This window comes from Bicyclus anynana, chromosome 8 (genome assembly GCF_947172395.1).
Source record: "Bicyclus anynana chromosome 8, ilBicAnyn1.1, whole genome shotgun sequence".
Classification (NCBI taxonomy): Eukaryota; Metazoa; Arthropoda; class Insecta; order Lepidoptera; family Nymphalidae; genus Bicyclus; species Bicyclus anynana.
Window position 1 is genome coordinate 3,040,780 of NC_069090.1, and position 23,105 is coordinate 3,063,884.

The 23,105-nt window shown below is 35.7% G+C and overlaps 2 protein-coding genes across 16 annotated transcripts in view; both read right to left on the reverse strand.

Moving 5' to 3' along the window:
- Positions 1–23,105, reverse strand: part of LOC112048758 (synaptotagmin-7) — a 387,831-nt gene that overhangs the window by 323,691 nt on the left and 41,035 nt on the right. The window contains exon 2 of the mRNA XM_052883102.1: positions 22,709–22,810. Within this exon, the coding sequence (XP_052739062.1) occupies positions 22,709–22,810 (102 nt within the window). The remainder of the gene's footprint in view (positions 1–22,708; positions 22,811–23,105) is intronic.
- On the reverse strand, positions 4,858–11,426 carry LOC128198325 (uncharacterized). Of its 15 annotated transcripts, none has more exons than XR_008251047.1 (4): positions 11,058–11,426; positions 8,782–8,906; positions 6,883–7,079; positions 4,858–5,837 (listed from the first exon to the last, which is right to left on the reverse strand). XR_008251047.1 is itself a non-coding variant. In XM_052883094.1 (4 exons), exons 1-4 carry the CDS (start codon positions 10,213–10,215, stop codon positions 5,050–5,052), a joined length of 1,941 nt encoding a protein of 646 aa, XP_052739054.1. In that variant the 5' UTR covers positions 10,216–10,998; the 3' UTR covers positions 4,858–5,049. The 15 variants fall into 15 exon arrangements, 8 of the variants coding, with proteins under 8 accessions (XP_052739054.1, XP_052739056.1, XP_052739060.1 ...); XR_008251046.1 differs by having other exon boundaries at positions 11,054–11,426; XR_008251044.1 differs by having other exon boundaries at positions 8,763–8,906; positions 11,058–11,424.

Genomic DNA, 23,105 nt, shown 5'->3' on the forward strand with positions numbered 1-23,105 from the left:
ATGCCCCGGACCGGAATCGAATCCACACCCTCCGGAATCGGAGGCAGAGGTCATATCCACTGGGCTATCACGGCTTGATTTTGTATATACGAATATAAATATATAGTTATGTTCCTTTACTTACCTCATTCTATAGGTCGGTTAGAAAGAAAGCGTATAATTTAATAATAAATGAAACGAGTCCGCCATACTTTTCTTAATTAAGCTTTCAAGCTAAAGAAATTAAGCTTTTAAGCTAAGTAGATCTTTTTACTGCTGACTAAAGAACAAGACGAATGTCTATTACTGTGAATTATGTCTTTTGTCCGAAATTGAGCGAGATTTGTTGGATATAATTGTATTAAACAATAAATCTATACCTTAAAATATCAGTAGCGCTATCTGTAATGATGTTTTGTGACTCGACAGTGTCTCTAACTCTCTCTATCTATAGTATTATGCTAGACAGAGACACATAGAAATGAACATATTGTTACAAAATTACGTGACATCCCTACATGTTACCTAAATTAAAATTGCGAAGTAATACTTTAAATAATACTAAGCGATTGAATAAGTTTAAATAATATGAATGGGACTATAAATCTGTATGTTTGATTTAAAAGACTTAAAGTCCGTTTTAAATGTTGTATGTTTGTGTTTTATTATGACATCTAAATGTTAAATCTTTGACGTATCATCATCATCATCATGTCATAGACCTTTTGTAGGGACTTCCAAACATCACGATACTGAACCATCTGCATCCAGCGAATACCTGCGACTCGCTTGATGTCGTCAGTCCACCTAGTGGGGGGTCGACCAACACTGCGCTTTCTAGTGCGGGGTCGCCATTCCAGCACCTTGGGACCCCAACGGCCATCGACTCTTCGAACTATGTGCCGTATGTATGTATGTATGTATGTATATTATGCATGTGCCTATTTGACGTATGCTAGTTGACAAATACGAAATTGAAATTCTTTGTAACAAATGTCATCCCGTGTTTATTAAGGGATATCACACAGTAGGTAAATGACATTTTGTCAATTGATTTGATGTTTGTTTTAATAGGTTGATAATAAAAACGAAAATAGTGAATTAGTCAGACCAACTGATGAACTGAATTTTAAGTATTATTTTAAGCTTTTACACACTTTTGCAAATTACAAAAGCGTAAAACAATACCATTTTAAGTCCTTATATTCCCAAAGTATCTAACAAAGTAGAAATTTATTCAAGTCAGTTAAAAATAAAATTAATGGCAAACTAAAATCTATATCTGCATCAACCGTAAAAAAGCGACAGTCTACTAAGCGGATTCGAATTAAGCGACGTCGTACTGAAAGAAACTGTAATTATGCGCTGAAATATTCACACTGAATACTTTGTAACGTTATACTGTACGGACAGCAAAAAAATTTAACACATTTTCAATGACAGCAAAAAAAATTTTAGAAATAAAATTAACGTTTCGCGGAATAGTGGTGTTAGCGACGCAAATTATTATTATATTTATAAAGAAAATCCCGACCTTATTGTATGTATTTAATAAAATAAACTGGCCGAGCAAATAACGGAACGTATAACGCTCAAGGGTAACTGTCAGTTTTGACAGATATTTAAACCGTTCAGTTCGTTACGAATTACCCAACTGTCAACATCCCTTGCAACGATATACGTCCCGAAGAGTTGATTTTCGCCGATTATTTCTGTGTTTTGTTTCGTCCGTTACAAGTGGCATAAAAAAAAGTGAGCCGTCACGGGACCGCCTGGCAGATGTGAAACATCTCACTCTCTAAATTATCAAGGTCAGATATTTTATTATCAGAAAAATAATTTGTTTTCAAGTAAAACACAGGTTATGTGTACTGTAGTAAACACTGTATACACTACGGAGTATACACTATAGGTATCCGAGCTCAGTGTAGAGAGAGAGATGGCTTAACATCAGATCGAGTGGGAGAGAATCGCGCAGTAGATTGCGCATGGCGACGCGTCGCCACACCGTACACACTAGTGCATATAAACTGTATATATATATATATAGCATCATATAGTGTGGCGACGTCGCCACGCCTGAAATCGGTTTTACGTGCGGCTATAGATGTTTCACATCAATATTTAAATTGTGTGAATATTTCGGAATATTCAAACAAATTTGATGTTTTTGATCATGGGCTTATTTTGTTGAATATTAATTCATTCTAAATGAGTATTTATTGTCACAGAATTTGAATCAAATTATTGTTAACTTTATTAAGTAACTACGAAAGTATTTATAAGTGGAATATAGAATGGAGTGGAATAGACAGAATAAGGATACTAGTTGACGATATTAAGGAGCGCATTATATTGCATAATATTGTCATATTTTACAGTCATGGTAATCGAACCAACGACCTTGGATTCAGAAATCAGTACCACTACTCACTGCACCATTTGGTGATCGACTAATATTTTTCATAGTGATTCACTTTATAAAATGCATTAGCATTTACTTTTTATTGCCCAGTAACTTATTACTCTCATAGTAAAAAAAGAAAAAAAAACAAAATTAAAAAAATACGATAAGTCTGCCTTTGCACATACTTGTATATTATGTTTTCTATTATTTTCTTTGTCCTCGTATTTGTTTCAATTTTGTGCAATAAAATAAATAAAATTAAAATTTGAATTGTAATAATAAATTAAATCTTGTTTGGTTATTATACGCGATTATTCACAAATCTGGTCAGATTATGCCCGTCATCCAATATTATTTGTATATTAAAAAAAATAATATAACAACACGAACGCTAACAATTAAATTAAAAGTAATTATATTAACTTTTCTGCTAACCGTACTAAATCGTTTGCCGACTCCACATCTCATGCATACCGTGCTCTGCGCTTTTGTTTCAAAATCCTCATTTATACACAAATTTATAACCGCATAATATTCGAATACCCCGGCTTTGTTTGCATAAATCATCACTGTACGTCACAGACTATCTTTCAAACTGGTGACCTACAAAATGTTTGTAATTAGATTTTTTTTTCAAATTATCAGCTTAACAAATCATTATAGGCCCTGGAGGATCAGGTCACCCTTTTTATAGGACAGGGAATGTACAGCTTAGACCCACCACAGTGCTCTGATGCTAGTTGGCGGGCACTATGACTCTCAGATATTATTGATGAAGACCGGGAACGATGGCTTTACAAGAACTCCAAAACTAAGCGTTGTAACTTTTATCGTTGTTGTACAATTTACCAGGTCTCAGCTGAGAATTTTTAAAAAAATAATTCAGAAATTCATAGCCTGCCCTAGTAGGTACTTGAACTCAGGACCTCGTGATTTTTGCCACATAGGCTATCCACTGGTCTAATAATAAAACATCGTTATAGAACAGCGTTACAGTTTTTTTTTTATAATATTTTTAGTAGACCCAAAAGTGGATTACAAAAATAAGAAAATGTCGAACAAAAGTTCTAATTCACACTATTTGTCAGGACAACTTAATTAAAAATTCAAACTGTATCTAACCCAAATAAGACCTTAGAATGACAGAGAATATCTTGAGCAGTTCCAGAGGCTTGTGACTCCGGGTGCAGGTTTAAGTGATCCCTTTCGACATGCCAATACTCACCATTCACTGCATAAACCATTCTCCCCGCCTGTCCTATCCCAAATAACCTATGAAGGATTACACAATACACAGCAAAAGTTGTAGACGGGTCGAACGCCGAGACCACTGACGACGACCTTACGGCGAGCGCCTTATATCACAAGTCGCTCCAGCCCGATGGTCTCCACTTAATAATTCCTACTGTTAACGGAAACAAGTCCCGCCACCTAGCGTAGGCACGAGCCAACACAAGATCGAGTAAGTAGTAAGTCTGAGACGGTTATGACGTCATAACCGTCTCAGACTTACTATTTCCTATAATTTAAAAAAAAAACAGTTGTCTGTAAAGTCGGTTTACTAACGATAGTTGAACGTAACAACGAAAAAAGACTGATGGAATGATAGCATTTTTCAAAAGAAAATGTTCGTTTTTCTAAAATTTTTTCAATAGTTGAGGCGTGAAAGAGTAACAAACATTCATATCAGTTTTCGCAATAATCTCGGGAAACCATGGATTTTTTCGGGATAAAAAGTAGCCTATGTGTTAATCCAGAGTAAAATCTATTTCCATTCCAAATTTCAGCTAAATCACTTCAGTAGCGGCGTTACAGAGTAACTTACATCCAAACATCCAAACATCCATCCATTGTCAGGTCAAAATGTTAGTCTCGCTTGATTCTACCACAAAAACAATATCTTTGCAAACAAACACAGTCGAGATAGCACTGTTTGTGCTGGTATATCTCGATATATTCATGCTCATCTCGAAGGAAGAATATCTTTTGTAGAGTATCTCTTGAATAATGCTTGCATTGTATCACCGCTCGGTTTGACAGCGCGCCGGATTTGAGGCGACGACGTCGTGTTGAGACAAAAATATTAAAATTGTGGTGCCCCGGGGTATTTGTCTTACTATATTAAAATGTTCATATCTAAACTGTGAACGCTTTCATTTTTCTGTGATGAACGAGATCTCGAGTCAATGGTTTTGTAGTTTTGATTTAAATGAAATGTTTTATGTACATTGCAAAAAAGTTCTATATAAACACAATTTTTACAAATATTTAGGTGTACTCGTACATTCATAATTTTAACAGATTTTCAGTAAAACGTGACTTAATTTAAAAAACAAATTTTCTGTCCGTTTTTTCTGGCTTATTTCTGAAATGGTATGTGGGCAATTTCACTAACAGATAGCTGGAGCTGAAAATCATGTTAGTGATGTGTTAATGGGTGTAAATATAATATAAATAAATACTGGTTCTCTTTGTGAATTTTATTTTAATTTTATAAAAGACCAAACAACAATATGTATTATGTATGCGCACACAGTCCGTGCGAGTCAATTTCGAAGTGTTTGCGCGTCGGTCGCTGGCACGACGGGCCGGCGCGGAGTCCCCGCGCCCCGCAACCCGCGTAGTCGTCCGCTTGGACATCCTGCCCGCCCAAGCCGAGGCTGTCAAATAGGCAGTGGGCAGATGTTATTATAGGCCCGAGTGATTAGGCCTCTCCTGGTCTGGATCTCGGCTACTCGCGAAACTCCGTCTCTGCCCGAGTGCAACTTGACTATTCGTCCGAGCAACCACAGAAGAGGCGGCTGGCCCCTTTCCTTAATAAGAACCAAGCTGCCCAGCTGCAAATCCGGACTCGCTGACTGCCATCGGGTACGTTGCTGAAGAAGAGATATATATTCTATTGAGAACCGATCCCAGAAGTGTTGCTTCAGCTTCTCAATCCTCTGGTAGCGGTCCAAGGCGCTGAGCTTGGCGTCGCTGACAGGAGGACGAGGAACAGATAAAAGTGGTCGTCCAATTAGAAAGTGAGCTGGAGTTAAACATGAGAGGTCTGAAGGATCGGAAGAAAGAGGTGTCAGCGGTCTGGAATTAAGGATAGCTTCAATTTGAGCAAGGCATGTTGCCATCTCCTCATAGGTTAAGTGTGTTAAATTTAAAATCCGCTTTAAATGATGCTTTACCGATTTGACCGCGCTCTCCCATAGTCCGCCCATATGAGGAGTATAAGGAGGTATGGTTTTAAAATTAATTCCATGGGTACTCAAATCAGCTTTAATGTCTTCGGACAGATGTGTGAAAAAGTTGGATATATCGTTACTGGCTCCAAGGAACGTTGTGGAGTTATCTGACGTCACAGTCAATGGCTTTCCATGGCGACTGATAAACCTAAAGAATGCAGCGAGGAAGGCCTCTTTAGTAAGGTCTGTGACGAGCTCCAAGTGTACAGCCTTAACTGCAAAGCAGACAAAAACGCTTATATAAGCTTTGGTCAATTTTGCACCCCTACCCTTACGATTGGCGATCAAAATTGGCCCGGCATAGTCAACACCGCAATGTAAATAGGGATACTCTAACTGTGTTCTATCTTTGGGTAGGTCACCCATGATGGGTTGTAATGGTTTAGGTTTAAATCTAAAGCAACGTACGCAGCTATGCACGACGCGTCTAGCAAGGTTCCTCCCCCCCAGTGGCCAATATTTTTGTCTAATATGAGACAATAGAAGCTGAGGTCCGGCATGCATGAGTTTTATGTGTTCTTTTTGAAAAATTATTTGTGTCAAATTATGTTTGCTGCATAATAAAATTGGGTGTTTGACATCAAATGTATAACAAGAATTGCTTAGACGACCACCAACTCTTATTAAATTATTTGAGTCCATGAATGGAGTTAATGATTTTAGCCTGTTGTTTTTAGGAAGAGGCTTATTTGCCGTTAATAATATGTATTCCTCAGCAAACATAATTTGTTGAACAAATTGTAATATATAATTTTCAGAATTTTCTATCTCTATTGTAGATAAAGATTTTGTAAATTTAGTATTAGGATTTTTACAATTGTATATAAATCTCTGTAAATATGCAAATGATCTAATTAAATGTGTGTAATTCGAATGTTTTTGTGTGAATTCATGTATAAAGTTTGTGTTGGTAATTTGTGTAACTGTGGTGTGTAATAAAAATTCTAATTGTGTATGTGTTTGTATATTTGATGTAAACGACTGTGTGTTTGGTATTACTGGAAATTGTATATTTTTAGACTTAAGAAAATCTGGACCAGACCACCATAGTTTGCATAAGCTAATGCTGTTCGCTACAACTCCACGAGAAACTAAGTCAGCAGGATTTTCTTTTGATGGAACGTAGCTCCACCTGTGACCCGCGGTGCTGTCCTGAACCTCACCCACTCGAGTTCGTACGAACGTTTTTAACTGATTTGACTGAGTTTTGAGCCATGCCAACACGATAGTGGAATCAGTCCAAAAATAAGAATTATGTACCTTAAGTGTCAGTGATGAAATCACTTTAGCATGAAGTCTTGTGGCTAAAACCGCACCACAAAGCTCCAGTCTGGGTATTGTGGTAGGTTTTAGAGGTGCCACTTTATTTCTAGAAGCTAGAAGGCGAATATGTACAGTGCCGTTTGCGTCGACCGTTCTTACGTAGATACACGTTCCGTAAGCGCGCTCTGATGCGTCTGAAAAGGTATGCAATTCTAATAAATTTATGTTGTTATTACAGACCCAACGTGGAATACGAAGTGATTTAAGAGAATCAAGAGAATCTATAAAATTTAAAAAAATATTCTGTGTTTCTTTTGACACTTCATCATCCCAACCGCATTTATCAATCCAAAGTTTTTGCATGAGCATTTTAGCTTGAACAGTGCAAGGTCCTAAAAGGCCAAGGGGATCAAATATTTGACTTATTAAAGATAAAATTTTACGTTTAGTGATTTTTTTTGTTTGAGTATTTAAAGTTATTGTAAATAATAAATTATCTGAATTACAATCCCATTGAAGCCCAAGTGTTCTGCAAGGTAAAGTTTCATCTAGATTTAAAGTTTTGTTTACAGTAATATTATGTTCAAGCGAGTTATCTTTAACTAATGATTTTAAAACTTCGGAATTGTTTGATTGCCATTTACGTAGCCTAAATTGCGCTGACAGTAAGGTCTTATTAACATGTTTGCAAAGTTCAATGACTGATTCTATAGAATCGCCACCGCTAAGAAAGTCATCTACATAGAAGTCCCTAGCAATAGCTGTTTTTGCAATAGGATCTGAACATTGCTCTGCCAACGAAACTAAGCATTTAGTAGCTAGGTACGGTGCAGATGCTGTACCGTAAGTAACAGTGTTTAACGTAAATGTTCTGATGTGTTCACTTGTATCAAATCGAAATAAAATTTGTTGAAGTGAACGTTGTGATGGCTCGACTAAAATTGCCCTGTACATTTTTTCAATGTCTCCCGAAACAACGTATTTGTGTTGACGAAATCTTAATAAAATTGAAAGTAAGTCGTCTTGGACAACAGGACCTACCATTTGAATGTCATTAAAGGTCTTCCCCTTATATGACGCAGAGGCATTAAAAACTACGCGAAGTTTCGTCGTTGTTGAGTTTTCCCGAATAATAGGAAAATGTGGAATGTAGTACCGGTTTTGTGAAATAGGTTCAGTAGATTTTGATGATTCACTCATGTGACCTAAATTTTTATATTCTTTTAGAAAATCTAAGTATCTCTTTTTTAAAAGAGTATCGCGGTTAAATCTACGCTCAAGCGCTAGTAATCTATTTCGTGCTGAGAAGTAGTTATCGCCGAGAATATCGGGCGACTCTTTTAAGGGTATAGTGACTATAAATTGACCATTTATGTCGCGTCGAGTATTCTCTGCGAAACTCTTCTCACACGCCTGCTCTTCTAGTGTTAAGTTATACTTAGACGAAACTGATTCTATTTCCCAAAATCGTGTTAGCAAGGCATCATCGCGCTGAGTAAAAAAGCAAGACGAATGATGTGCGTTGTTTGTGTGTAATTTTGTGTGTGCCTTGATTGTGCCTGATACAAGCCAACCAAGTTTCGTTTTTTGCAATTTTGGGCATTGCTTACCGAGATCGATGAAATCTGAACACATCACGTCCCAGAAGACATCAGCTCCAATCAAGATGTCAATGGTTGACGAAATGTGGAATGATGGATCGGCTAGCTGAATATGAGAAGGTATTTTTAAAGACCTTCTATTTATGTTGCAAGGCGGCAATGTGTTGGTTATCTGAGGCAATACGTGACACTCTAGAGTAACCTTGTAATCCCCCGAATATGACTCGATGGGTAAGGTGCAAGACTCTGCACTGTAGGATAATTGATTATTAATACCTGTCACAGTGGAGCTTACGTTTTTTCGTGCCAAACCCAGCTTCTCACAGAGGTGTTGTGTGACATAGTGCGCAGTAGCACCATTGTCGAGAAGAGCGCGTGCGGTGTGCAATCTGCCGTCCACGCCGACCACGTTCACCAAGGCTGTGGAAAGTAATGTAAGAGGCTTGTCACTAGCTGTTATAGACGACGACAAAGCTACGACAGTTTCCTGTTCAGTATCTTTGTGTAGAAGACTACTGTGCTTCAAATTACAATATTTGCAGTGAGTTAATCGACAGAATCTGTCTTTGTGTCCAGGCCGTAAGCAATTTTTACAGACTGCGAAATCTTTTACTTTTTCTAACCGTGTATTAACACTTAACTTTCGAAATTCCGCACAGCTAAATAAAAAATGATTTTGTTTACACATAGGACATGAAATTACATTTTTTGTGTTTTTTGTTTTGTTGTAAATTGTGTTTTTTGTGTTTTGTGTGAAATTATTTAATTGTGATGTATCTTCTCTTTTTGTATCTTCCAACTGTATTGTATCTAACAAGTCTGCTCGATTTGTTAAAAAAGTTAAAAATTGTTTTAATGTTGGTGAAGTCGTTATTGAATTCCGGTGTTCCTCCCAGTGACGAAAGGTGACACTGTCTAACTTTCTACTCATTAAATGTATTATTAAGGTATCCCAATGATCGGTGGGTTGACCTAAACTATTTAATGCACATAAATTTCGATTAACGGTATCGACTAAATTTCTTAATATTTTACCAGACTCTTTTTGAATTTGTGTGAAATTTAATAAAGCGTTAACATGTATATTTACTAAAATGCGTTCGTTATGGTACCTACTAGAAAGCAATTGCCAAGCAACGTCATAATTTTTTGCTGTGAATTCAAGACTTTGTATTACAGTTAAGGCACTGCCTTTTAATGCTGCTCTTAAATAGTGAAATTTATTGATATTACCAATGGTTGAACAATTATGAATTAGAGACAGGTAGGTATCTCTGAACTCCAGCCAATTTTCCATTTTTTCACCATTGAAGAAGGGAAGGGAGATTTTAGGTAAACGAACGAAATCTCGAAACCCTCCATCTCTGCTTACGCTCCCTTCACTAGTCTCGGACACAGAAAGTCTCCGATGCAGTTGACGTCTGCTCCTGTTCATAATTGTTCTTGCGGATGCTACCAATGAAAAATACTTTTGGTCAAATTCCTCACGCTCAGAAAATAGTTGACTTGGATCTTCTGATAACATTTCGAGTTCCGTCTGAAATTTATCGAATTCAACATGCAAGCTGTCTACTTTATTTAACCGGCACTCAAGCTCATTAACTTGATTTTCAGTTAAATCATCATGATTACTATCATCAAAGCTGTTTAAATAATTTTGAAAAATTGTTAGCTTCCCCTTAACACTACCGCGAAGTTTTGTCAATTCTTTTATTTTTGCATCACCCATTTTTAGAATAAAAAAAAAGTATAAAAACAATAAATTAAAAAATCTCAAATTAAAGATAATTTAAATTAATTTAACGATTAATTATTTACTCAAGTAATCAATCGACAAATGTTAACTACTTGCTGCAGCTTAATAGGTATAATTTAGAAAAATGTATTTAAAACAATACTCTAAATAAAAACTAAGCTAAAAGCTAGAACCATATAAGTTCTCTAATGATGTGCATAAAATATTTAAAATTTAAATTCTTAAATGTTAAATGCTAGTGTTGACTATGCTTAGAGCTATCACAGTGTTTTATTATTTATAAAAGCGTAAAATATAAAATTATAAACACTAAAAAGCATTCTGTAGTGTATAAAAATCTAAACTATTACTATATAGCTTAAATATATGTCTATCTTAATAGAAAAACAGCTAAAAAGCCGCGCGTGATGAGTAGTTACCTATTTGATGCATTCATATTATATTATTACGATGCTAATTGACTGCAAGATAGGTATGAGAACTACGTCGCTAGCGATAAGGAACCGGTTTTTTGTCCGAGCGGCCGAGCGGTCGAAGCGAGTTGAATACGTGTAAATAGTTAACCACGTGTAATATTGAATGAATAAGCAAGCAATTAATTAAAAAATTTAGCTTGGAGCATAATGAACGATTATTATAATTCTCAATTAAAGTATTTAAGTACCTATGAAGATTATGATTATTATAAGAATTAGATGTAAGTTTAATACGTAATAATAATTAGCTTAAGCGTGTGAAGAAATTCTAATTTTGAAAAATCGAAAGGAAGGCGCAAGGAAGACGGAAAAATAAGAAGGAAAATGGAACGAACTCACTCAGTATCGTGTCCCTCGTCCTTTGTTTCCGCGGTGCTCTTCTCGTAATTCTTCACAGCTGTGTCTTGTAGGTATTCCCATTTGCAGAAATCCTTTCTTGTTTGTCGTATGGCTTGTTTCCAAATCCACAAAGTTAGAAGGGCGAAGGACCAAAAATAGTGATGTGTTAATGGGTGTAAATATAATATAAATAAATACTGGTTCTCTTTGTGAATTTTATTTTAATTTTATAAAAGACCAAACAACAATATGTATTATGTATGCGCACACAGTCCGTGCGAGTCAATTTCGAAGTGTTTGCGCGTCGGTCGCTGGCACGACGGGCCGGCGCGGAGTCCCCGCGCCCCGCAACCCGCGTAGTCGTCCGCTTGGACACATGTGTAATTGAGTCATGTATTCCAGTTGTGGAAATCGAACCCACGGCCATGGATGCAGAAAAGTCACTACCGGCTGATATATTACATTTCATCATTAACAACCCATATTCTACTCACTGTTAAACACGAGTCTCCTCTCAGAACAGGTCTTAAGCCTTAGTCCACCAAACTGGCCCGGATTAGCAGACTTGACAGAACGTAGAGAATTAAGAAAATTCTCAGGTATGCATGCAGGTTTCCTCACGTTGTTTATCCTTCACCGTTTGAGACACGTGATATTTAATTTATTAAAATGCTCATTACTGAAAAGTTGGAGCCTATGACCGGATTCGAACCTACGCCCTCCGAATTGTAGGCAGAGGTCATATCCACTGAGCTATGTGTCGTCTATCGTATGTTATATTTAACTTAATTAAAAATTCACTTAACAAATCAAGTTAAGCAGGTTTCGTGGAATTATTTCGAAGGCTGTGTGAAACTTTGCTATAGCACATTCTAAATAGAGTATTACGTACTTGCCAGCGTATTCATAGAACATCTAGTTTACAAGCAAGCACTATATAGAGTCGCTGGAAGTAATCCGATTGATATAATCAAAGGCGGATTTGGCATTCAAATCTCATTCCTATCTCCGAAGAGAGTTGAAAGTTGGTGCGTTGAGACACACTGTTCTCTGAGAACATGGAAACAAGTTGAAAATTTTTAGTTTTGCAACATGTCCTACATAACTTTTATTCTTTGTCACGAATGACAAAGAATTTGTACTATACATTGATAAATAAATAGCCATGATAGCGTAATAGCCGTGATAGCCCAGTGGATATGACCTCTGCCTTCGATTCCGGAGGGTGTGGGTTCGAATCCGATCCGGGGCATGCACCTCCAACTTTTCAGTTGTGTGCATTTTAAGAAATTATATATCACGTGTCTCAAACGGTGTAGGAAAACATCGTGAGGAAACCTGCATACCAGAGAATTTTCTTAATTCTCTGCGTGTGTAAAGTTTGCCAATCCGCATTGGGCCAGCGTGGTGGACTATTGGTCTTACCCCTCTCATTCTAAGAGGAGACTCGCGCTCAGCAGTGAGCCGAATATGGGTTGATAACGAACGACGATTGATAAATAACTAGTAGACATCCCCGACTTTGTCCGTGTATAAATATTTTTTCACGAATCCCGCTGTATCCATAATAGTTCAGGAGTAAAAAAATAGTTTATTTGTTGCTCAATAAGATTCTCTATTTTCATTAATATCAGTTCAGTTGTTCCAGAGATGATCTCGGACAAACAAATCGACGATTTATGAAAACTTGATTTTGTTTTATCATCATCTTTTTATGTTCATACAAAGTAATTCAAATAATTCCGACTATCCGTCATCATCATAGCATAGATAAAGGCGTGTGTTATATACACGTTTTTACTATCCTTGCATTTTAAAATTCTAAAGTTTGGCTACCATAATTATAAGGATGCATTTAAGGATCACATTTTAAGATCTATTTTACAAAAGAATTTTTATTTACTACGAAAATATTAATTTTAGAACAACATTCTTTGAACATCTTTAATTAATTTTCGGTAAAGAATAAAAGTAATTCCCATAGTATTTCCCAAGAGGAGTATTTCCCATAACCCTAGAAATATGGGAAAAAGCACTCTGTTTATCGGATAGGATATTTTCTAGGAGATGATGATGATTATGAGATAAGACGCAGTTTCGGGCGCCATGCCGTATAAAAATATATTATCAAGGTCGATGTTCAATGTTCGCAGCAGTGTTCACCGAGCGGAAACACAATTCGTCTTAGTTATCCATCAGCACTGACAGCTTGCAAATGGTCGGAACTCAGCGTCTTGTAACACTGCACCGAGCCGTCTTAGTGCTCTTTGGTTCCATTTTGAATTTGAGATGTTTTCGATGTCTTCTGTAGCGTAGTTGGACGCTTGGCTTACGGCAGATCGTCGTCGTTGTTATCGACCCCTATTTGGCTCACTGTTGAGCTCGAGTCTCCTCTCAGAATTAGAGGGATTAGGCCAATAATCCACCTCGCTGCCCAATGTGGAATGGCAGACTTCACACACAAAGAGAATTAAAAATGTTCTAGGGTATGCAGGTTTCCTCACGATGTGTTCCTAGGCCGTTTGAGACACGCGATATTTAATTTGGTATTTTACGTGGAGTAAATGCTAGGAACTACATACGGTAGATAAGTGCTGGGCTTATTAAAGGGCGGCACCAAGTGGAAAAATAGGAGTTAGTTGCCCCTCACTTAGATTAAATATATAATATAAAGCCAAATAAGACGCAAATAAGTCAATTCAGATGAGTTGCTTAGCAATAACAACCGCCGTAGACTTATAGTACACAAGAAGTGCAAGGCTGCATGTTCTTGACGCAATCTAATACAATTAATATTTTTCTCATCTGCCGTAATAGTCATATATCTAAAGATATAGGACTATATAAGAACTGCATTATTTAAAATAGGTGCCAAATATCAAACTCTGATCACGCATTTACGTCCAAACATTTACTTGAAAACATTAAGTAGCATAATTATAATAGTATTCAAAACTAAATGTACTTAACACTAATTCCCTACCCCGGGCTGAAAATTTGCACTGAAAATTTCTGGAAAGAAAAGAAGCTTAGTATTTCGTAACCCAAATTCAAAATTTAAAATTCATTAATTATCAAAAAATTCAAAAATCAAGTAGGCTTAGTTTACGAGCACTTTTGACACTTGACGTGTTGACTATTTGTCCAGTCTCTACTTGACAGTATCTGGGTTCCAAAATACATTATCATCTTTTGGAACCCAGGGTTCGAACCCAGGACCTCGTGATCCAAATCCATGTAAGCTAACTACTTGACGTTAACAGTTAGTTCCTATCATATACACCACGTAAAATAACATAGCTCCATAACGCAGAGGGAAGTCTTTACTAACTAAACACAAACCGCGTCGTACAAACATACATACCTCGTGTGTCAATACGGCCATTACGTTATATGGAATCAATATTTTATCACTGTGTTTGTTGTATGGTCCAATTTATAAGAGTAAGAGTAATTCACGAGAGTTTCACATTAAAGCTTAACTTAGACGTACGTATTTCTATTTAAAACCACGAAAAAGTAGTTGTGAGTTGAAAGTATTAATAGTTGTGGAGCTATTTGAAACTGGGCTCGTTTAAGAAAGTACTACTTCTAAGCTTACTTCTACTACCAAACAGCATTACTGTGTTCCAGATTAAAATAAAAGTTTAGTAAAAATTATGGCTGCCGGTGTAATTATAGACTCAATATGAGGCTAAACAAGTTTCCTTAATATAAAAGTGCTTGGAGGCCATTGGACCAGCTTTCACCTTCACTCAGGAAGTAAAGTAAGTAACATATAAGAAATTGTACATTATCAATTGTAAATTTTATTACTGTATGAAGAGCAACTGTTGAGTTTCTTGCCGGCTCTTCTCAGCAGAACCTGCTTTCCGAACCGGTGGTACATTTTGAACAAATATCCAACCTTGACATTTCAAAAGTGCTTGTAAACTCAGCCTTCTTGAAATAAATCCATTTTGATTTTTTTTGACGTTTTTGGTTAAGATATTCAAACTTTCCTATATAAATATTACAGACCATGGTTTTTCAATTAAAATCAGGACCATCTGCCCGATGCCTGATTTGTTCTGTTAATCTATGCATTAGAAACAATAGAAGTTTATCATCACAGTTTTCTGTAATCTATATCACCTCATAATTTTATGTGTACTTGGTACAGCTCGTAGGGTGACTTTTGTAACAAATCTCGTTCAATATTGCTACTATGTCTATTTTTGCCGCCAAGACAATGATGATTAGTTCCGGTCTAGTACGTAGTAGACGGTAAAACTACTTTCATAATATTATACATTCTAACACACATAATATTAGGAACTGTTGGGAAGATACACTCGGAGATAATTTATCTTCCCAACACTGAAATAATTTTGAACAGTAGTTCTAGAGCATACCTATTCAATACAAACAAACAGACATACAATCAAACCTTTCCTCTTTATAATATTAGTATAGATTTACAACATTCTCTAACTTGGACCATACAAAGTAACATAAGAAGAACATAAGTTTGATAACCTAGAAAAGGAACTCTCCGTAATATTTCCGACCCACGCACTATTGACACAGATTTGTTGCGTAGGTAACTACTACATGTTGGCAGAGTTAGCGATAAAAGTACTTACACATCTATTTACATGGTTAGTAAACTTTTGGAGGCTCAACAACTTATTCTATACTAATATATAAAACTGAAGAGTTTGTTTGATCGCGCTAATCTCACGAACCACTGGTCCGATTTGAAAAACTCTTTCAGTGTTAGATAGCCCATTTATTAAGGAAGGCTATGGGCTATATTTTATCCCCGTATTCTTACGAGAACGGGAACCACGTGGGTGAAACCACGCAGCGTCAGCTAGTATCATAAAAATGCGAAAGACACCATGAAATCTCAAAAACTGCTTGACGCACAAAGATAAAATTTGGCAGGGAGGTACTTTATAGTTAGTTAAAGTCCAAGTTAAAACAGGATTTTGCGATAGGGCCGGATTAAGAAGGTCTAAGGGCGGACGAAGTTGCGGGCGTCTTCTAATAACATTATAATGTTCTGTGTAAGGTTTTTAACGGCAGAGAATTTTACTATAATTTTCTTAGAAGAAAGAAAAGCTCAATATTTATTAACCCAGGACTCGAACCGAGTACCACGGGATCCGCAGCCGCAAAGGCTACTCATTGAATCAACAAAGCATTTACAAAGGTAGGTATAGTATGCACCAAGCTTCGTGTCCACTAAGAACACGAAGGGTATTAATAGCCGCGCAGTATACAAAACCTTAGTGTATAGATCGGCGTGTTGGCAAGTCAATGTCAAACCAGGCTATAAGTTTGACGCTTACTAAGATCCAAACGCGATCAGTCTGAAAAAAGTCCACAATGCCTAGTATGTTTTTTATATAACCATCTCAGCATATTATCTTTTTAGAATTTAGTTATTTCACAGAAATATGACCTATCTCGCCACAAGAATCAAACCAGGATACAGCAGCAATATCGTCCATCTTCATGCATTTTTCATTAACTTCGCAAAATCAATGGTTCAGTTGAAACGCTGAGGAAATTGAACGTTATGTCAATGAAAATAAGGATAACAGGAAATGATCAACTGTTTATATTATGTAAGTACCAAGGGATTCATTCGATAAAATAATTGAGCAGTATCAGTTGATCTATCTATCCCTCTCTGAATTATGGAATTCTTCAGATCAGTTATAGTTTAATTTAACCATTTCATGTTAAAATGCATTTACCAATGCGATTGTACATTGCATAAACAGTTATCTGATCACAAGAATTATAGTCAACTCTACAGACCCACTCAACACTCTTTAACTCACGAAAACTAGCGAAAAATCCTGGAATGGCTTTCATCGTGCCGGTTGACGACCGGAGAGAGGATCCGATGACAATTTCCAGGGGGGTTCGGCCGTCCCCGCAGTCTTCAGTCAAGCCTTCCCTCAGTGTGGTTTCTTCGTAGGTTGAGGAGTCTATGAACGCAAAGCCTCGTACAACTACCATCCTCCCCTCCCTATTCACTCCTTAATTCAAGTCAAGAGTGAATAGGCATCTTCTAGGCAAGCGCGTTCCACCATAGGCTGCATCATCGCTTACCATCAGGCATGATTGCAGCTAAGCGCTTGCTTATTCAAAATAAAAAAAAAACTCTATTAAATACAATTATATTATGTAGAGGTATTTGTGAGGTTGTACTGGCTTGGCTGGATTGGTTTTTTAAATTCCTATATATATTCCTTTATATAATAAAAGGCCACGTTATTTGGCAGTGCCATAGGGTATTAGCCCAGGATCTGTGTAGCATTTTTATTTCATTACTATCAAGTTAATTTTCCGTGAGTAGCTTCATCTTGATGAGACGCTCAACTTTTATATTTAAGAAAATTCTTGATTGTGGTAAATTTTTGACCGTCAGAATGAGATAATGTACCACACAATTTGTAGGAGATTGTGACTGTTAGGTTATCTAACTATTAATTAAGCAACAGTAAAATAATAGCCAGTTAATAACAACTTATAATAACCTCGTTAATAAGACAAGTTGGGAGGAGGGTAGTTTACCAAAAGTTGTTACTAACCAGATGAAGATGAAGCTACTCGCGGAAAAATTAACTTGAAAGTAATCAATTGTAAAAATGCTCCACGGTTCCTATTATGTACTTTCAGCGGCTATTCACTTTTGTACAAGTAATAACCAGTGAACAGAAAAACCAACTGTTATCTAACCATGGTTAGGCTTTATTGAAATATGTTTTTTGTTGAATAATAAACAAATAAAAATATAATCTATATCTATATTATATATTAAATATTATAAAGCTGAAGAGTTTGTTTGTTTGTAAGTTTGATTGAACGCGCTAACCTCAGGAACTACTGGTCCAATTTGAAAAATTCTTTCAGTGTAGCCCATTTATCGAGGAAGGCTATTGGCTATTTTTTATCCCCGTATCCCTACGGGAACGGGAACCACGCGGGTGAAACCGCGCAGCGTTAGCTAGTCATGGATAATTTTACGTCTCTTCAAGTCTGTTAAATTTGAATTATGCCTATCCTTGAGAAAAGCTAGTCTGACGGAGTTCTATCATAAATCTTTATTATTGTAACATGATTGTAACCGTAATTACAATCTGTACATATACCGCCATATATTAGTCTGTATGTATAGATAAGGCATTAATTAATGTTATTATTGCCTAAGTTGCTCTCCCACTAAATAGGTCAGGGTAATAATAATAGGGTAATTGACTCATCAAATTTAATATAAACAATAATAATGGTACATGGAATAAGGGTTTGAAATATATCGATATTAATAAATAAAAATTAAGGATTTCTTATAAAAAGTTAATTTAAAAATCATAATTTTTTAAATTTTTCAAACGTAAAAACACTGTCGTCCATTTTGTGTCGTTACAGTGCTACTGTACTAAACGTGAAACTAATTGTTATCTAACATTTTGACTTTTCATGAATTTTGACGGCCGCGTGGCGCAGTGGGCAGTGACCCTGCTTTTAGCATCCACGGCCGTGGGTTCGATTCCCACAACTGGAAAATATTTGTGTGATGAGCATGGGTTTTCTCCAGTGTATTTATACATTATATAAGTATTAATATGTAGTATATAAATAAATATGAATAATATAATATCAACTGTCTTATTATCCATAACACAAGCTACTCTGTATGCTTACTTTAGGGCTAGAAGTGATGTGTATTGTTTAAGTATATTTAAGTATATTTATAATAATAATAATAATAATAATTTATTTATTCATGAGAAAGTACAGAAGGTTTACAGAACTTGCTATAGACATACATACTTTCTACCTTGACAGGTGTATGAATATTAAAAATAATATTATACTAACTAATAACTCCAAAATTCCAATAATTAAATATAGTACAATTAGCATAATTTGACGAAGCATTCTTAACATCAAATATAAATAATTAATATACTATCAGAATCCATTAAAATTAAACAATGTCAATATAAATGCTATGTCAGGTGTAATGCAACATTAAATCAATCAATGTCATATAATTAAAAAAATGAAGTCAAAAATTAAAAATTAATGTCAGAAATTAAAATTAAAATTGTCAATAATTTATAAGAAAATCATAACTGATTATATTTATTGTTGCATTCAGAATTTGTCATTTAAAAAGTCTTTTACACAGTAATAATTTTTATATAATAATAATTTCAATAAATATTTTTTAAAAGACAAAAATGACATGTCATAACTGTGCGGTGGCAACTTATTATAAATACGTATAGCTGAGCAATACACATTATCCCTATACAAGGCCAAGTGTTGGTAGGGTACACATAATTTATTTTTGAGCCTTGATTCTGGGTTTAATTCTGATTTAAACTTGAAATATTCGGGATTCTTTTTTATTAAAATGCAGATTTCAAATATGTACAAACATGGAAGTGGTAGAATTTTTAGCTTCTTAAACAAAGGCTTGCAGCTATCCGTCCAATCAGCATTACATATAGCCCTAATGCAACGTTTCTGTGCCTTAAATGCTAGATGCGCTTCAGTTGAATTACCCCAAAGTATCAATCCATATCTTAATAAGGAAGAGGCGTAACCATGATATGCTAGAATTGCTGCATCCACAGATACAACTTGCCTTATGCGTCTTAAGGCATATACATATTTGTCAATTTTTAGAATAAGTTGTTGAATATGAGCCTTCCAATTACAATACTTATCTAATGTAATACCTAGAAATTTATTTTCATCCACTTCCTGAATGCACGTATCATTTAGTTTTATATCAATCTTTTGTAGTTGAGATTTATAAGTTTGAAATCGCATTATATTCGTTTTGCCCATGTTAACATTTAAATTATTATTTTTAAGATATTCCACCACACCTGTTATTGCACCTATTAATTCACTTTCAATATTTTGATGTTGTTTACATTTAATTAACAGGGTGGTGTCGTCTGCGAAAAGGATACATTCATGATTTGTTGTATTAGGCAAATCATTAATGTAAAGGAGAAAAAGTAAGGGTCCAAGAACACTGCCCTGTGGTACTCCAAATCTATATCTATTTATTTATCTTATATCTATTTATTTTTGTCAAAAGCTCCGTTTGAAAGGGATTTGATAGTGACGCTATAAAACAGTTGAAATTTAGACCATCATGGGAGACAGGCGATAGTTCCACAGAGATATTCAAATGCAACGAAATGCAATGCAACATTCAGTTGTCAAAAAAGGAAATAAATAGGTCAAACAACCATCAAGAATTTTTTTTTATTCTTTATAAGTTAGCCCTTGACTACAATCTCACCTGATGGTAAGTGATGATGGAATCTAAGAAGGAAGCGGGCTAACTTGTTAGGAGTAGGATGAAAATCCACACCCCTTTCGGTTTCTACACGACACCGTACCTACCGAAATGCTAAATCGCTTGTACGTATTTGCCGGTAGGGTGGTAATTAGCCACGGGCGAAGCCTCCCACCAGCCAGACCTGGACCAATTAAGAAAACCTCAATCGGCCCAGCCGGGGATCGAACCCAAGACCGTCTTGTAAATCCACCGCGCATACCACTGCGCCACGGAGGCCGTCAAAACAATAAACTGTAAACTCGTATTCACCTTCACTTTGGTGTTTCATAGTTGTTTCGAAAGTCTCATAAAATTACGGGTCAGGTAAATTATTCAACGTCAAATGTCACAAAAACAGTGTATCACGATTATCTCTTTTTATATAGCTCCAATGATGTTATCATGTTTTATATTATACATTTATATATGTTAACATATAGGAAAAAAACTATACATTTGTTATTACATCACAAAATATCAAGTCAGTAGGCAAAAACCCGTTGAGAGAAGTTAATAAGTTGTTGGGCATTGTGTAAAGGGGTTTCATTGGCACAAACTTAAAAAGATATTTATAAATATTTTTTATGATAGTTTTCGAATAATGACAAAGCATTATTTGTACAGAACCCTCAGTGAACGAGTCCGACTCGGACGTGTCCTGGTTTTTCTTAACACGCTTACAGACAGTGAGCCCAACGTGGTCTCACACTAATTTTCCTCACAAATCCGTAAACTTAATGTGAGCGAATAGTACTTTTGAAATTTCTTCCACTATCTTATTGGTACTTGTGGGGTGAAAAAGTAACTTACGTGATCATGTGACTATGAACGAGTTTCCTCACAAATGCTGGTAAATTTTACACCTAATTCCTCCAAATTATTCTACCAACTTGAAAAAAAGTTTAAACCCATCCTATCTCGAAGGGGGAATAAATAACACAACAGTATATTTATGAGCTCGTGTTCCTGCTATAGTTACTAGGGCATCAGCATGTACAAGGTAGTTTTGTAAAGTTCTACAAAGCTTAATAGAGTTGAGACTTGTTGTTCTTGTGTGTAGTTGAGGGTGCTTACTTCTGAAGTTTAGAAACGGGGGTACCGTGTTTATTACGCGAATTTCAATTACCTACTTTTCTGAATGTGTGACGTGAAGTTTCCAAAAAGATTTATAACGAACTAACGTATTCCCGCGATTTCATTCGAGTAGTTCTCATTCCCATGGGAATACTCTCGCAAATACCGTGGAACTCCAGTGGTAAAATATTTTAGATAGTGTATAGAAGCAGGCGTTACTTTGCGGAAGTTCATCATGAATAGATAAAAACTTATTTACTTTACTATCATCCGCGAAAAGCCGACGAACCCGACACTTTGCAATTGTCAACATCTCCTGAGGATGCTCCGGTTTTGTGGTAAAACGTACGTAGAGCTTTTGTCGGATCTGGGTGACGTTGTCGCATGGCTTTGTCAGCTTTTCGCGGATGATAGCAAAATAAATAAATTTTTATCTAAATATTTTATTTAAATCGGTTCAGTAGATCCAAGGATTACCCCCTGCAACCTCACAAACTTTACCTTTTTACGAGTCTAATATTACTGTAGACTAGGATTTACCCGCGTAGATACCATTCGTGTGGGAATACGGGGACAATATATTACCTACTGATAATGTAACATTTTATTGATGACAGAATTTTCAAAATCAGTTCTCAAACAATCGGGTAACAAACAATCAAAATATCTAGCCTTTTTAAAATTATTATTAGTTTCCTACAGCATACCTACCATTAATTATTTTAACATGATGCTTTCATTTTACGCAGAATTCTATAGTTACTGTTGTATGTAGATACAATATCTAATTAGAATATTTTCTAAAGTTACTCAGAAATTATTTCCATCATAATGGAAAGAGCCGTTTCGATCACGTCAACTGCATTATAATTTAAAAAATAATTTTATTTATTCATTCATTTATAAGCTACGATGATATACAGATACACACATACTTATATCATTCCTATTTTTCATCGAGGCAGGACGAGGTTTTAGATTGCACTGCACCCACAACTTACTTTTAGTTTTTAAGAATACAAATACCGCCATCTAGTGAACACCAAAAGAACTTCCACGAGAAACGATGCTCTTGACATGAACCAAAAAGGTTTAAACGGCTTCAAGCTTTCGCTGCGTCGTAGTTTTAGCTGTAGACAACAGATGGCGCTAAACATATTTCAGTTTAAGGGTTTTTAATTTAAATTATTATGTAAATTAAGCAACTTACCCCAAAGTCTTTGTACTTATGAGTGGAGTCTTCAAATTGAGGAACCCATTGAGTCTACTTATGTTTTTGTCTCTGCCAGTGTCTGTGCTCGTTGAGTCAGCCCTGAAATGAAAAATAAAACAATTATAATTAAATTAATTGCGGGACCCCATTAGCATATTATATTTCGAAAGAAAATCAATGCCATTGGTGACTAAGCTTAACACGTTTCAGCTCATATAGGTAGTCTGCTATGTAAAACCAAAGTTAAAGATTTTATTTTATCAATCTTGTATTTTACGTACTACATGAAAATCGCTGATGGACTCTGTATTTGCAAATTATTATTATTTTATGGTTAATGTTCACCAAACTGCAAAATAATGTATTAAACATTACTTTTTCAGTTTGTATTTAT